Source organism: Stigmatopora nigra, chromosome 2 (genome assembly GCF_051989575.1).
Source record: "Stigmatopora nigra isolate UIUO_SnigA chromosome 2, RoL_Snig_1.1, whole genome shotgun sequence".
Lineage (NCBI taxonomy): Eukaryota > Metazoa > Chordata > Actinopteri > Syngnathiformes > Syngnathidae > Stigmatopora > Stigmatopora nigra.
Genome location: NC_135509.1, coordinates 16,187,733 through 16,204,831, shown reverse-complemented (window position 1 = coordinate 16,204,831; position 17,099 = coordinate 16,187,733). Strand labels below are relative to the sequence as shown.

Genomic DNA, 17,099 nt, shown 5'->3' with positions numbered 1-17,099 from the left:
TGATTTTCCTCGATATTTTGTGGTAGGTACAGTTTACCCTTCGGTGTCCCCTGTGGTTGAGAGTGGTGGGTGGGCAGAACCACTGATTCGAGACTGAAAAGACCACCCCCTTGTTCTCCCCTAAGTTAACACATGGAAATGAAAGACAAACTTAACATTGGTCTCAGAGTAGAGCGAGCAGTGGACTTAAATCAAGTACTGGATGTAAGGTTTTCTGTCATAATTTATCCTTCGAGGATTGTGACAAAATCACATCTAGGAGAATTTTTTTAATACACTGGATAACTTTGATGAATTGTATTTTTCCAAAAAAAGCCTTGTTAAATAGTTTTATCATAAAAAGAGAAACCAATATCCCCCTTTTAAATCAAGAAACTATTGACCATGAAACTTGGAGAATCTCCAAGGTCACATGATGATGGAGGAGATTGAGTCCTTTAGTAAGTTTCCCTGACAGCTTTTAACGATTGTGGCCCACAATAATGAAACAGATACAAATGACCACACAGCAATGACACTTTTTCACTTATTTAAACAAAGAAAGGAAATGAGGGATCAAATTGTGCAGCTCTGCCAACCTAAATTTACAGAACTGGATGATAGAGTAGCCAACTATTGAGAATGGCATTAAATACAGCCTCACTTTGACAAAGTTCAAAGTCAGCAAGCTGAGCTTGGCAAACTCTGGCTCCTTAAATCAGAGCAACTAAGCCAGCTCTAAAAAGAAAACACAAGCATGGCAGCACTTTAGAAAAGGCCATACACAATTCTTCCCTAGCCAGGGCAAGAAATGTAAATGATTCATCCACAAACATCTACAGCTGTACTTTTAAGTCTACTGTTCCTTTCATGTTTTGGATGGATACATAAGCATATGCAATTAGTTTGCTTCAGCAGAAATCATGAATGGGAATTTGAATCCATCCCCACCGGTGGAGAAAAAAGATAGGTGATATTGTGCAGATGCTATGTACAGGTATGTGAGTTATATATTTTTTTAATCAATTCTTGTTCATTCTTGAAAAGAAGTCATTGGGTAGAGTTAATTTGTGATGATTTAAAAATATTTATTAAAGGTTATAAGTGGTGGTTGTTATCATGTGCTTGAAAACCAGATGCGAAACAGTTGCTCATCAGGACAAACAACCATAAAAACACACTTATTCCAACTGACAAGTTGGAGTATTCATTCACCCTACCACACAACTTTTTTGCTTTTTGGGGGAAACCGGAGTACCCAGGGAAAACATGCAAACCTTTTTCTTAAAATACCTAACAAATTTCAAACATACTTTTAAGAAAGAATTCTCTATGTCCCTCTCAGTTCCATCTATTGTAAACAGCTGGTATGCTGTCTTTTCTAGAGCACAGTAGGAGAAATAGTGTCTTTTTCAGGAAAAGAAAACCTAATCTCTGACTTTGACAATGAAGAGGCCTGATTACTTGTGTTGCTCTTTGGTTCCATTGGGGCATGGGACTGTGAGTCTTGTCCCTATAGATGAAAGGGGACATCACGAAGCTCAGTGCCTGTCATCTTACATCTGTCCTTTCCCATCCCCTTTTCTTGTCATCAACGACTGAATCATGGACAATGACTCTCCCAGGGACCCTTTACTCTAGGATAGTGATTACGCAGATACGGCTCGTGGAAGAGCAACAAATGTAGCTATTACTATCATGGTTAAGAGTATGTTTAACTCATGAAAATGAAAAAAATGAGTACAGTGTACCCTCATGATACAAGCACCCTCTCTCATGAGTTTTTTGTAATACCTGTCGATATCATGGATGACAATAAATCTTATTATGCAATATACAAGCGAGTTCCAGAAAAGCCTCTCTCTCTCGCCTAGCTTGTCCGAGAGCCTCAGTCTCCTGCCAGGTAACATGCAATCTGACTATTTTGCTTCATCTCCCTAAATGTCTTAACATTGCCCCAATAAGCATCTCTCATCAACGAAAAGTCTCATTTGTCCACATGCCACTTATATCCATTGTTTCCAGTGTCAAAGTACAACCGAATTGTTAGAATTTATGCTTACATGTGAACATTAACCATGTGCTCCAGTTTATTTACATGATAAAAGTTGTTGTATTTATGGCTACCTATGCTTTTTCTTCCTGTTTGGCCAGCTTGCATTCTCGTTATATCACTGAAAGACCTCAGCCTTCACATTAGGTTCTCATATATCCACTAACTGACCTTGTTTTTATCCTTTTGATTTCTTTTCAGATGGTTTTAACTTAAAAAAAAAGATTCCTTGCATTATCAATGTAGGTATAACATGGGATATTGGTAAATTCAATTATTTCTCATTGAGATGCATTAAAGATACGACTACATGTTACAAGCTTGGTCGTGGGATGTATACTCGTACCATGAGGTTCCACTATACACTCTGCGTTATACATTATTTTATTACCCTTAATATCTACCCTAGGCATGTGAGTTGCCAATGAGTATGTCATCTACAAGCAATATATCATTCTAGAATGTTTCAACAAAGTCAGTCATGTTAAGGCCCACCATAACTCTATATAAAAAAGAATGTACGAACAAAAATAAATCTTAATCAACCTTCTTAGCCCCCTTGTACATTCTAAGGGTGGGAATGCCTTGTCTAAAGAGGTAATGTCAAAGAATAAGAAGAGAAGTGGTCAGCCAGAGGGGACAATGGGTAAAAGCAAAGCGACTGTCAATGTGAAGAAAAACCTGGTGATTGTGTTTGGAGGTGACAGAAGCTGAAGAGGTGTTAGTATCCCAGTGCGCATGATTGGTGAGGATATTCGTTGTTGTTGTTTTTCAAATCTCTCATCTTATCCCTCAAATGTAAATTAATATCCAGGCCAGTTAATGAAAAATAAAGGTTTGATTAATATGACAACCAATCAGTTCTTTTTTTTTTTTTACTATTATATACTTTCTCAGCAGCAAAATATCCCGACAAACATCCTTTATAAGCAATCATTTGATCTAAAATGTATGTAATCTAAAACAGAATCAGATTAGACAAACTTTAATAATTGAATTAAAGAACTCAATTTGTATGAAAAATACTATTACCAATTATCCTTTTGCATTACATTAGGGCTGCTTTTGCACAATTCGTTTCTGGGCCCTAATTATATAATTGTACATTTTAATGTTTAATATCAACAATGCTTTCATTTATTTTCTGAACCCCTTATCCTCACAAGGGTTGCACGGGGTGCTGGAACCTATCTCAGCTGACTTCAGGCCGGAGGATAGCATGAATTGGTGGCCAGCCAATAGCAGGGCACAAGGAGATAGACAACCATTCATGCTCACACTCATACCTAGGAGCAATTTAGAGTGTCCAACAAGCCTACCATGCATGTTTTTGGAATGTGTGAGGACACTGGAGTACCTGGAGAAAATCCTGCCAGACCCAGGGAGAACATGCAAACTCCACACTGAAGGATCGACCTTGATTCGAACCCAGAACAGTGAGGCTGACACGCTAACCATTTATCCGCTGGGCTGCCCTAATTTTAATCATTGTGTAAAAAATGTTCATCTGAATGGTAATAATTTGAAAAGGAACATATGCATTTGAAAAAATCCATTGACCTCGGGCTAAAAGCGAGCAGTTTTACCAAAGAGGCCCTGATTAACCTCTCCAAATCAATTTTGTTCAGCTCCTCCAGGTGGATGCCAAGGTATTTCCATGGGAGCCAGGAGACATATGTCCCCAAGCAAAAGTCCCTGAGGCATCATAACTCGATCCCCTGAGCCATGTCATCCAGATCCTCTCAATCCACAGAAACAATGGCTCTACTCTTCGTCATTCCAAGATGATGATCAAGCTAATTGATACACACGAAGTGGAGGAAACTCATTTAAGATGTTTATTATCTTTGATTTCTGTCATGACCTATGGTTTGTGACCAGTACTCAGGGCAGAAATGAAGATCAAGAAAATATAATCTCTTGTATTTAGCTTCTCTTACCAACGCCAGACCGGTGATTCTATATTACTACAAATGTCACTTGAAGCTGTACCTCACCTGTCTACTTTAATGAAATCTGTCCCTGGTAGTGTGGTGCCATCAGGTCTTGGTGCAGGTCCCTTTGACATCTCTGTATTTTACCATTTTTGACAGTGTGAACAGCTAGAATTTCCAGGACTGTCACAACCATTTTTATTGTTTTCTTCACAGAGTGAGTTTGGAATCCTGACTTTGTTCAAATTTCAGGCAATACTCGGCTAGGTAAAGAGAAAGATAATCAGTATCTATCTCAGTACATCCATAAGTTTATTGATATGTTGTTTAAAAAGCTTGGCTGTGCGAACTGCCACCATCTGCGGAACACATGGAAAAATAATTAAATTGTATTATGCTTTAATCACCCTCTATTGTCACCATTTCTTTTCTTTGGATTAGAGATTCAATTCATCACTTAAGGATGGAGAGTAGCATGACTGCAGCACATTTATTACCACAATTCATCCACAATAATCAGAGACTATGTGAAACAGAGGTCCAGTAAAGATGGGCACTGTCTCGGCACTCTACGGAGGAGGGTAATTTTTTCCTGTCTCACCTCAGCGCTTTACCCATTCTAGTCTGATTAGCTCTAATATTGTATGTCAGACTCTCCATCTGTTCAAAAAGGACAAGTGATTGAAAGAGGTGCAGGGGGGCGGCGGTTGAGTACTTTTTTTTCCATTCACAGCTCTTCCACATCATTAATATTTCTTTCCTTGCAAACTTTTTGGGAATTTTATTCAGAGGCTTTTATATCTATGATAATGACAGTCATTTTGTTAAAAGGTTTTTCTCACTGCAATCCTCTTTTGGGTGGCACAGTGAAGACTGATTAGCTTGGTGGCTCAAAGTTTGGACTTTTTATCCTTACTCTGTACTTTTTCCATGGAATTTACATGTTTTGCCCATACCTTCATGTGTCATATTTAGTATTTAGATGAAGACTTTTTAGTTAGCTTCTTTTGTATGTTGTATGCACCTGAGAAAAGTCTGAACCTGACCAAAGTGAATGTAAGGAGTTGAGGCGAAACTTTGAATGTGGAGGAGCTTAGTCTTTGTGATGTAGAAAAGTTAAAGAACTATTAAAACAGGCCACGCAACAACATTTCTGAACCATTTTCATTCAATTCTTAAGGGCGCCCATTCTCCACCAGTGTCATATATTTGGGTTCAATAGCGTAAATAAATATGAAGCATATTTCTATGGAGATAACACCTTTTTTAAGACTGGAAAAGGCAAGGCAATATTTGGACAATAGGATAGTTTTTTATGCACAGTTAATTGTAATAAAAGAAAACAACTGTTTAGAGAAATTGCCAAGAAAGTGTAGTAGTTGAAGAGCTAATATTGTGGCTTCCATACAAAAGGCCAAGACTCCTAAAGTTATGAAATAATGGTTGACATTGACATTACGATGCTGGACCTAATCCAGAGGGTTGTCCATTTTTATCCCCAAGAGAAATAGGATGTCAATAGGGGGCTTTAAAAAGTCCTTAAATCATATTGGGGTAAACATTTGTACTCTCAAATAAATCTGTATATATGACAGTGTGCCTAAATTGCAGCATTTTCATTTTCTACTCAGAATTTAAGAGGTAAATTAGATTTTATTTTTCCTTGATTAACACATATTGTTCATATAAAAAGTATAAAATATACATGTGGTACTGTTTTTGTAAACAGCTAGATACCTTCACATACCCTATAAGCACATTCTAAGTATTCAATCAGATTGCTTACATGCAGTAGCTTACACTTTTCACAGCCCTGAGGGAGCATATTTGAATGCTGTCTCTGGATTGCATTACCTTGCTGCGAAACATTAATCCATGTGATATTCCTGAGGGGTTCTCTCTCTCTCTCTCTTTTGCCCAAACAACATCATCTTAGAATTCATGTGAAATTATTGAGATTTTTGAGCTAGCATACACTCTGAATTGCATTTGCTAAACAGGTAAAGAACAGTAGTACAGAAAATCTGAAGGCACCAATGTAATTTACATTTTATCCACTAATGATTAATTAAAATCCTACCAATTGTTGTAACAGCAACAGTGGTAAGTGGTTAGCATGTCTGCCTCATAATTCTGGGATCATGGTTTCATTCCTTTGTGGCTTCTTGCCTTCCTATGTGAAGTTTACCGGTTCTCCCCGTAGTTGCGTATGTATTTTCTGCATTATACGTTTTCCTCAATTTTCATCCGAAAAACATGCATGGTAGGTTGGTTGAATACTCTAAATTGTCTCTAGGTTTGTGTGTGAGCGCTAATGGCCTTTTGTCTCCTTGTGCCCTACGATTGGTTGGCCACTGACTGATTCAGGGTATCCCCCGCCTATTGCCCATAGTTGGCTGGGATCGGCTCCAGCACCCCCGGCGACCATTGCGAGAATAAGCGGAAAATACGGAAAATTAGCTGTGTCATATTGTGCAAATTTTTATAAACTAACAAACATGCCACGTTGTGAGTTCGAACACTAACAAACACCATGCCTAAGTTCAGGCCTCTATCCAAGGCTATTTCCTATGGAATTATTCAGGGTGTGGAGGCTGATTCGATTAAATGAACCTGGCTGCATGGACAATGATCAGATAACAATATACATCCTTTTTTCAATTGTATTATTTTTTTTATTATTGTTTTGGCAGCCAAAGTCAACACAAAGCTGATATTCCACCATTAAGGAGGTGCTTGAACGTTTGAAAGTTGGCAACTGTATAAAATGTTACACTACCACCACCTACAGGACTTAAGTGCAGCTCAGAAGATTTCAAAATAAAGCATGGCCTGTTCTGGTTACTATTTGATAGTAGGTTTTATATAATTATGTTATGTATTATTTTTGTATTTATATATGTATTCATGCTTCATTTTAAACGAATAATGAAGGTGTGTTTTTTTCTGGTCATGATAGAAGGAAAAAAGAAGTAAACTAAAACCTTGTATTCCTTTCCACGTTCTACTTAAGTCGTGCACTACACACAACTGGTACTTTCATGTAATGAAGTACCTGCTGTCTATATATATACCTCATGTCTCTATCTATAAGCCACTGAGAAAAGTTATTTTTTTTGATTATTGTATTTCATATTTGATTTATAAACTCTACTGTTTGTGCATGTGTTTATATTACACAAACTATATATATAGTTTCTGTGATATAAGCACATGGACAATACTGTAGAGTTTATAAATTATAAAATAAATACGAAATACAATTTTTTTTAAAATAAACTACTTTGCTCAGTGGCTTATAGAAAGACATGAGATAAATCACCCCCAGTTCAATTCAGAACAATGCAAAATTACGTTTGTGGAAAAAAATTATCTGTTTCCACTCTTTTAGAATATGTTGTAGTTACCAAACCACAATTGTTTGGGGAATGACGGTGTTTGGGCGAATACGATTTAGTTAGTGAAATTGTCTCTTGTAGCAGTGCTTGGCACTATTAAAATGATTTTTCCTACTTTCCATGCGAATCAAATGCTAATCAAAATGTGAAGTATGAAAGATGACACCAACAGGCGTTAGATAAGAAGCTAATGAAAGACAGTGGGCAAGTGGGACAGTAGGAGATTCTGCCTAATAAGTTTATTGTTCATTAGAGCATGCAGACTGCTTCCATCTTGACTTTTTTACTCTGACTGACAAGCTTGACAGCCTGTCCTGGCTTTTAGACGTTTGTCTGCCTCTTGTACATTTTAATTCATCATAGTGTCACCAAGTATATTAATTTGAAAAATGGGTTGATGTGTTATTATTGGCTGATGACGCAACCCACGGTGTGACTCAGTGTTTAAAAATAGAAGGCATTGTCTGTAGCCCCAGCAATTTGATGACATTTTCTTACGACTGAATGACTGCCTGTTGTGCAGCGCTCACAAGGAGTGGAGTCATTGTAACTGACTTTCGTTCTCACTGTTCCTTCCTGTAGCTTGTCACCCAGTAGACTGCTGAAAAAAATAACCAAAGAAGCACAGAAATCAATGAAATCAGATAGGAAAACATGAAGCTACATTGTCCTCTTACTAATATTAAATAGATGAGGGAGAAAATGAACAAAAGGAAAGTAGATTATTGTGGAAGTACGTGGGACACTGAGCTGTGGTTGTGAGTCACAAATATGATTTCCACCATAACTGATTGCCATGCATTTTTTTAATTTAAAAAAATGCAGTATTTTTCTGTAAAGACATTGTTTAAAATGTTATGAGAGCCAGATAACATTTTGCAGTATCTCTTTCAAAACGCAACCGTTTTTCTTGGCTTCTATGAAGTAAGGTAACAAAAGAGTTTATGTTAAATGTGTAAGATATGGCTACTCTAGATGAACTTGTGAAGCTAAAGTCTGTCATTATAAAGGATATCTTCCTCGGCCATTGCTCCAGTGCCCTTCATCTATTGTGAAAGAAATTACTTCCTTGACTGTGAATAGTACAATAATTGTTGGCTTTAGGCTTTCATTTCCCACATGCGTGTCAATAGTTTCATTTTTAAAAGATTTCATTAGTATGATTGTAGTGTGGTGACCTCATTTATTTGTAGCGTTAGAGAATATTAGTCTGTCATTTAGCTCAACTGCACTATATTAGAAATACCATTTTAAAGGTTCATTATGATACTGTACTGCACAAGAAATATCATGTTTAAAATGTTCTTTTCTGTTTTATAATCACCTATATTTTTTAAAAGTTTAGTTAAAATGACCGAATAAGTAATTCAACACACCCTATTAATCAATATTGAATTGGAAACAAAATCAAATGAGTAATTGCAAAACGCAACGTTGTTTCAAGTATTTATTTAAGCAATTCTAAGATACCCCTGTGACATTAGATCCAAGCATGTTAAACGCGTATACTGGTTCCATCAGGTGCTTTTTTTCTAATTTAATTTTGAGATAGAAAGGAGGAGCAGAACCAACAGGAATAAAAGATTAGAAATTGTGCCCAGCGTGTGTGTGTGTGAGTGTGTGTGTGTGTGTGTGTGTGTGTGTGTGTGTGTGTGTGTGTGTGTGTGTGTGTGTTTATGTAAATGTCTACCTTTATAGAGCCAGCAAGGACAGCAGCCAATTGGAGTAGTACAAGGAAGTTAAAAAGATAAAATATACAGTGTGGGAAGCACCTATTGTTAGCAATTTAAACTCTTCATTCGTCTTACTGCAAACCCTTGTGTCAAGACCATTTGTAACCTGCAAGAACTTGAAAGATCAGCAATCAAACAAAGTGGAAGTAGCAACACACGCAGGTTGGATCGATCTTCTTTACTGGTAGGCTACCAGAATACTTGAGTATTAAATATTATGACTAAAATGAGTCATTTATGAAAAATAATCAGGTGTCATTGATTATTAAATTATTCATTAAAACTGAAAACAGAAATTACTGCAATGTTGAGTTTTGCATTAAAAGTCAATATATATATATATATATATATATATATATATATATATATATATATATATATATATATATATATATATATATATATATATATATATATATATATATATATATATATATATATATATATATATATATATATATATATATATATATATATATATATATATATATATATATATATATATATATATATATATATATATATATATATATATATATATATATATATATATATATATATATATATATATATATATATATATATATATATATATATATATATATATATATATATACATCATTGACAATTTTAGAAATAATTATTTTAATTTGAAACAATATTTTCTTCAACCTGTAGGTAAGGAATATTCTATTTTCACCAGCAACAGCATAGCAGATCTTTGGCATTTTCACTCTAATTTGTTTTGATTATCTGGAAAAAAGCTCCACAGGGACATTGGCTTAACATACGGTCAAGCTGCACCCACAACAGCTCAATAGTGTTGAGATCCTGTGGTTTCTATTTCCAATGAAACCAAAAAAAAATTATTTCGTTTTGAAAGAACTTGGATTGTGTGAACTTGGAAGTGTGAATTTTTCATTGAAAATGGAAAACTGTCTGTGTTATCTAGTTTTGTTTCTACTTACTAAAGTTGAAGCACCACCATTTTATAAATACACTGTAATTAAGTGCACCGGAATGCATCAGGGAGATTCTTGGTAAAGCTGTTACTAGAACAATGAGGAATTGTTCATGTTGTTATTATTGCCTTTGCTAACGATCAGAGTGATTCCACTCATGTTCAGTATTGATTAAAAAAATGAGATTGTCTGCATCAGATATCTCTATTCCATGTATTCCATTGGATTAATCTAAATTTTGCAAAGTGCATCATATTACATGTTGAAAATGATGGAAATCATTTTAAAATAAAATGTTCATCAACATTACAATTTAATGAAGTTGTTTTCTCTTTTTAGAAGTACTATATATTTATTTGCATCATATACTCTGAGTTTATTTATTATATACTTAATCTCCTAATCTTTCAAATTCATTTAGCTGCCTAGGGAAAATCATTGTTGCAGCAATATGAGCGTAACTACCAACTCCACTCTGGACAGTCAGCTAATCAATAGCCACTGGTCATCTTCCGAATGTTGTCATCCTGATGGTAAGGGATATATATGATTTACACCAGTATAAACATATGACATTTGATAAATGTATGTGATGATTTTATGGAGTAATCACCAATGATTAATGAAAACTTAATATACTGTCTAAAGAGAAATATATGTCCTTAGTTCCGAGAGTGATGTCTGAGTATACCAGTAGCCACCTATGGCCACATGATTCTCAGCCACAGTTCTGGAGTAAATATCAAGTATGGGAGTGGCTGCAACAGGTTATGGATATAAACCAGATTGATGCCTTTAACATCCCCTTTCAAAATTTTGATATGGATGGTCACCAACTTTGCAACATGACTTATCAGGACTTTGTCCAAGTTGCTGGAAATATGGGGCCGATTCTTTTCCACAGCATCACACAGCTCAAGTGGGCTGGTGAGTATGAACGTCTTCGAGTAAAGTTAAAGTAAAGTAAAGTTAACAGAAAAGGAATTCAGTGAATAGTGCTATAGTTAGGCCATTATCATTTGTAAATGAAGTTGCCTTAAAAAGTGAGGTGTAATGATTTTATGTTTAGATTTTTGTGTATGGTACAATCATTATTATGTGAATAAATATACATTTTAATTGTATAGATAATTATATGCAGGGTAAATAGTAATTAAGATTAATATCAAGGAAGTCTTTGCACAATTTTTAACCTCTATTTCATGTGCAGGTTGCCACATGGAAATCGGTCAACTAGAAATAAAACCGGAATGTAAGGAATTACATTTTTTTTGGTGAACTAATTTGAATTAATAAATTTAAAAAAAATATATGTACTTTGTAAAATAATGTCATTATTTTCTGATTGTATTTTCACAGTAGACATTACCTATCCTTTTTCAGAAGACAGAGACAGTTATCCGCAAACAGGTGTGGTTAGTGTACAAATTAAATACAGTGGTACCCCCATTATCCTTCTACATTCTTTAAAAATGATCAAAGTATACCAATTTTGTATGAAATATGTTAGGTCCACACAAAAAAGAGGAAAAAAAGATAAGAACATTAATCATTAAGCCTTTTGAATGAACAGCAAACACATGCAAAAATATTTTCTATTGTTGTGGAAGGGCAAATGCATAGATGAGAAGATGAGGGGAATGTTTGGCAACTGAAAAACAAACAACGAACACATGCACGAAAACACACAACTTCACAACGTATTTATTCAAAAGACTAATTTTCTAGAGAGCCATTATGAAAAATAAAGAATAACGTTCTTTTAAGCACACTCCAAAAACAATACACTGTGTTTGAAATATGTGATGATCGAACAAGGGTCAATAGTATATGAAAAGCAAAGGGAGGTCAGCGGGGAGTTAGGAGATAGCCAATGGCAGGCCAGGTGTTGGGAGAGAGCCAAGGGGAGATGAACTTCATCATGCCAAATTCAAATTAACATACAGAAAGTCTATTTATGTTTTGGAGATGTTTTTTTTGGTTTGGTTTGTTTCAAAATCTGTGTTTGGTCACTTTGAAACATTTCCTTCCCTGAATATTTTGTAAATAGAGCAATTTTAAAGTAGAGTTACCACTGTATTTGATTTACCAAGATTCAAAATCAATTTAGTTGGCACAGCTACAAAACAATATTGATATCTGTTACTTTTTATTATGCTAACAGAAATCTGTGACTCAACAACTCTCCCCCATATACTGCCTATCCCATCGAGTCCTTCCAGCCATGGTAAGGATTTTTTTTTAACTATAAAGCATGTTTTAAATAGAGCAAGAACACAATATTGATTTAGAAGTTTTAGAAACATGTTCACATATTTATATTTTGTACTTGAAAAATGCATCAAAGTAAAAATGTCTTTTAAATCTGTTTCTCAGGAACCAAATTGTCCTGCAGTTGTCAGAATCAAGTCAAAAAACACAGTAAAAACAACATTAACTATCATTCATATACAGACAAAACTGTTGGGACAATTATTAAAAATGAAATATATTTCTATTTGAAACTGTAAGATCACATGTTGTATATAAAACTAAAGCCTTGGTATGTGGCCTACCAGAACATAGTTGCCTATTGTAATTTTCAAATATACAGCCTGTAGATATTGTCAACAATGTCAACAGTAAAACAGAGATTAAATGAATTTGTATTCCACATTATTGGATGTCGCCTACCAGAACATAACATGCTGATTGTAATTTTCAAATATACGGTATGTCGATATTATCAACAATGTCAGCAGTAAAACATATGTTAAATGTATTTGTATTCCAAGTATAAAAAATCAGATGTTGGCCCCGGTGGATGAGTGCCTGTGCATCGGCCCCACATTTCTGAGGTCTAAGATTTGATCCCATGTCCAGACCTTCCTGTGGGGAGTTTACATTTTCTTCCCGGGATTGGATGCGTATACTCCGGGTACTCCGGTTTCCTCCCACATCCCAAAAACATGCAGGTTAGGCTGGTTGAGCACTCTAAATTGTCCATCAATTCAGGGTGTCCCCCACCTACTCCCGTATGTTAGCTAGGATATGCTCAAGAACCCTCCCGACCCTTGTGAGGATACGCGGTTTGGAAAATGAATGAATGAACATCAGTTTGCCAAAGTGTTCTCTTCTCACACTTTTTGATTTGAAAACTACATATAACCTATTTATCCATTGCGTGATGATGGATTAAAATAAGTATTTATACTTCATTTATTATGCTGATCTGACAGATTCTTCATTGATGAGATCCTACACCAATTATAAGTATAGAAAGTGTAAAACTTTGGTTTAGGTAAACATCAGTGGTTGACAAGAAGATTGGTGCATCTCAGACTGAAATACTCCCTCTGTGCTTAAGAACTGAGCTTAAAGGGCAAGCTTTCATTATTTCTGTCTATCTCAGTTCCCACCCTCACCTATATTACGAGCTTTGAGTTGTGTCACCCCCCACACAAACACGCATACAATTCAAAAGTAAAAATAGCAAGAAAATAACCTTCCTCTGCAAGCTGTCTAGGATCTCTCAGAGTTGAGTGAAAAGTGTAGTAATTGCAGTGGAGCAAGGGGTGAGCGTGGGTGTGTGTGTGTGTTGGGGGGCCCATGTAGGCTTATAGTTGTTGCTCCTCCACGTTGACAAGTGCCATAAGAGCTGGCTTGGCATTTGGTTAGATTGTATCCCATTAGAAATGTTGTTTATGAATTTTGTAGTTCTTAAAAAAAGAATTACATTTTTCTGTTGCCTAATTGTGAAGACAAACATCAACAAAAGTCATTATATTCAGGAAGTACACAAAATTTCTGTTCGCAGACATTTTTAAATACCAGATCTGTTTTAGCCAATCAAATGCATACATATTTAAGATACAATCTTTCTACTTGGATGCACAAGATAAAAGTGTCATATGTGCTTTTGATGATGCTTTCACTTTATAAGTGAATGTTTTTAGTGTAATTCTATGTGGTTATCTTTCACAATAACCAAAGGCTCAAATGCAGGTGGTTAGCGTGTCGGCCTCTCAGTTCTGGGGTCAAGGGTTTGATCCCATGTGGGCCTTCACTGTGTGGAGTTTGCATGTTCTCTAAGGGGTTGCGTGGGTTATCTCCAGCTTCTCTGGTTTCGTCCCACATCCCAAAAACATGCATAGTAGGCTGGTTGAACACTTTAAATTGCCCCTAGGTTCAAGTGTGATTGTTGTCTATCTACTTGTGCCCTGAGATTGGCTGGCCACCGATTCATAGTGTCTCCCAAAAGGTGCCCATAGTTAGCTGGGAAAGGCTCAAGCACCCTCGCGACCCTTATGAGGATAAATGACACGGAAAATGAATGATTTAATGTTGTAATTATTTCAGTTACTGTTAATATGAATATGAGAGTCAAATCCCGCTCTAAGCTCAAGTTAGTACTTGCAGTTTTTACTCCTACACACATGCTGGAATGAAGTACAACTGTCATTCATTCACCTTCTTTGATTCTCTTATAACAAATACATCTGACCCCAAATTAATCTACCACCTAAATGAACAGTAAGTACCATAGATAAGGCTCAAAATATTCACCCTGCTAAGAAAATTCCATGTACTCAATGTTGGTTGTTTATTCATTTATTTAAAGAAATTATTGTCCCAGCACTTTTGTCAATTTCATTTGGTTAATAAATTGGACTATAATTCCGTTGAATCAGTTCATGAATGCTAATTCTTTTCATTCCTTTTTTTCCTAAAACAGCCCCAAGGGGGGTACATTTGTGGGAATTTGTCAGAGATATTCTTCTGCACCCTGAAAGAAATCCAGGCTTGATCAAGTGGGAGGATCGTAAGGAAGGGGTGTTTCGATTCCTTAAATCAGAGGAAGTGGCACAGTTATGGGGCAAGAAGAAAAACAACAGTAGCATGACCTATGAGAAGCTGAGTCGAGCAATGAGGTAAAACATCTCTACTAGTAGCAAAAGCATATACAGGAGTATATACATGTGTGTGTGTGTGTGTGTATGTATATATATATATATATATATATATATATATATATATATATATATATATATATATATATATATATATATATATATATATATATATATATATATATATATATATATATATATATATATATATATATATATATATATATATATATATATATATATATATATATATATTCTATACGTAGTTATTTATTATGTACATCTCTATGGTCACAGGTACTACTACAAAAGGCAAATCCTTGAACGAGTAGATGGACGCAGGCTGGTATACAAATTTGGCAGAAACGCAAGAGGATGGAGGGAGTCAGAAAAATAATATTATTCTTCATTTATGGACTTGAATAATGAAGATCTATGACTTTTGACCTATTGGATGAGTCTTGGGGAGATCTCTAAAAAAAGTTTACAATTTTGCTGCAACTACTATAGTGAAATACGTTTACATGAAACAGTAAATTTAAAAAAAAGGATATACTATTTACTAGACTGTGTTGCATGATTGTAGATCTGAAACTCCTTAAAGAAGGTGATACTGTTCAGATACTGAAATACTGGTCAGTTAAATGCCTGATACTGTATATCATGCCATTTATGGAGAAAATGAGGATCATTGACTAAAAACTAAATCATTTAACAAAGCAAAGTAAACACCATAGTTATATATAACCATGCTGTAATGTAATTTTTAAAACATAATTTTTGGCATGATGTATTTTTGTACATGTATGTAACTGTGTTTCAATGTTTTATACAACTAAATATTTCTTTGTATCTTTCTAATGTAATGCATTACAATGTGACATCTTGGTGTTGGTAGTGGGTCTATTCACAGCCATAACATTGTATTAGAATGACTTAATCTTATAGGGTTCATCTAGATAACTGTGGTATCATGGTGATAGCACAATTTATATTATGGTGTTTGGCACACAATGGTGGCCAACAAGATAACAGTCAAATTATCAGAAGGCGCTATGGTTCTAACATACAAATGTGTTAACTTATCTTAAGTCTGATTCATCGGGCTTACTTTACACATCATTTGTATATTAGGCTTGATCTGCACTTCATTTTGTTACCTGATAGCTTCAAATCTAACCACTAACATTAATGCACCTCTGACTTTTGCTATCTTGTATGGCCATCAGTGGCACATATTACACTACCAAACCTCAAATCATGGGTTTTCTGTATGTGTTATGCTTGTTATTCTAGTGGAAGTACGCACATACACTTTTCATTCCCTGTGAGGTTTGCCTTATCCTGACATTACCCATCCATTTTCTTTCACATATCCAGGTTCCCACTGCCACTTAAACCACTGAGAGTTCAGGAGACTGAAAGCTCAGTCCATTCCAAATAGTCACCTGCTCTTTAAAACCTATTCATTTCCTCATGGCAAGCAACATCTTTAAAATAACTTAAAGAGAACTCCTGACAAACGTGACAGGTTGGTGATCAATTCCTCAGTTTAATGTTAGTAACTCATCTATAATACACAATCCTTGAAAATAATTCAAAGTTCAATATAATACTAAACACAATATTTCAATGTAAGTTTTCTTTGCTGTTTACATTGCAATGTTTTTGGGTAGTGATTTATTATAATGCTGCCGGATGTAGTGGCTATTTGTAGCGAAGAACTCAAATGTTCAGCTTTTCTTTTTCACAATGAAGCTGACAATGGTCCGCCATCAGTACTGTCGAGAATGAGAAGTAGTGGGTGGATGCTCCGAAGCATAATTTCTTCCATAATTGCCCATAATTGTTTTCATTTTGAGCCAACAAGCCTGAAGTGGAAGCCCTTGAGACTCGTGAACTGGCATTAACTCACTGGGATGCTTTATTTTAGATAGCAGGTAATGTTCATTTAGGAAAAGAGTTGTACACACTGAGCGCTTTTATTTAAAAAATAATAATTATAATTTGATAGAGTCCATTCACTCATTTGTTTATTTTCCATGCCACCTTTTCTCACAATGGTGCAGGAGCCTTTTTCAGGTCACCATAGACAACTTTTCCACAAGACACCTTTTTCTTAGATCTTAAAAATGTACTCAGTTGATTAAA

At 35.3% G+C, this 17,099-nt stretch overlaps 1 protein-coding gene across 1 annotated transcript; it reads left to right on the top strand.

Moving 5' to 3' along the window:
- Nucleotides 1-9,126: 9,126 nt before the first annotated feature.
- Nucleotides 9,127-15,835, top strand: ehf (ets homologous factor). Its single transcript, XM_077740076.1, has 9 exons — nt 9,127-9,281; nt 10,481-10,592; nt 10,726-10,986; nt 11,270-11,311; nt 11,419-11,469; nt 12,224-12,286; nt 12,436-12,480; nt 14,774-14,969; nt 15,246-15,835. The coding sequence occupies exons 2-9, from the start codon at nt 10,511-10,513 to the stop codon at nt 15,343-15,345; spliced, it is 840 nt and encodes a 279-aa protein (XP_077596202.1). The 5' UTR covers nt 9,127-9,281; nt 10,481-10,510; the 3' UTR covers nt 15,346-15,835.
- Nucleotides 15,836-17,099: the final 1,264 nt, after the last annotated feature.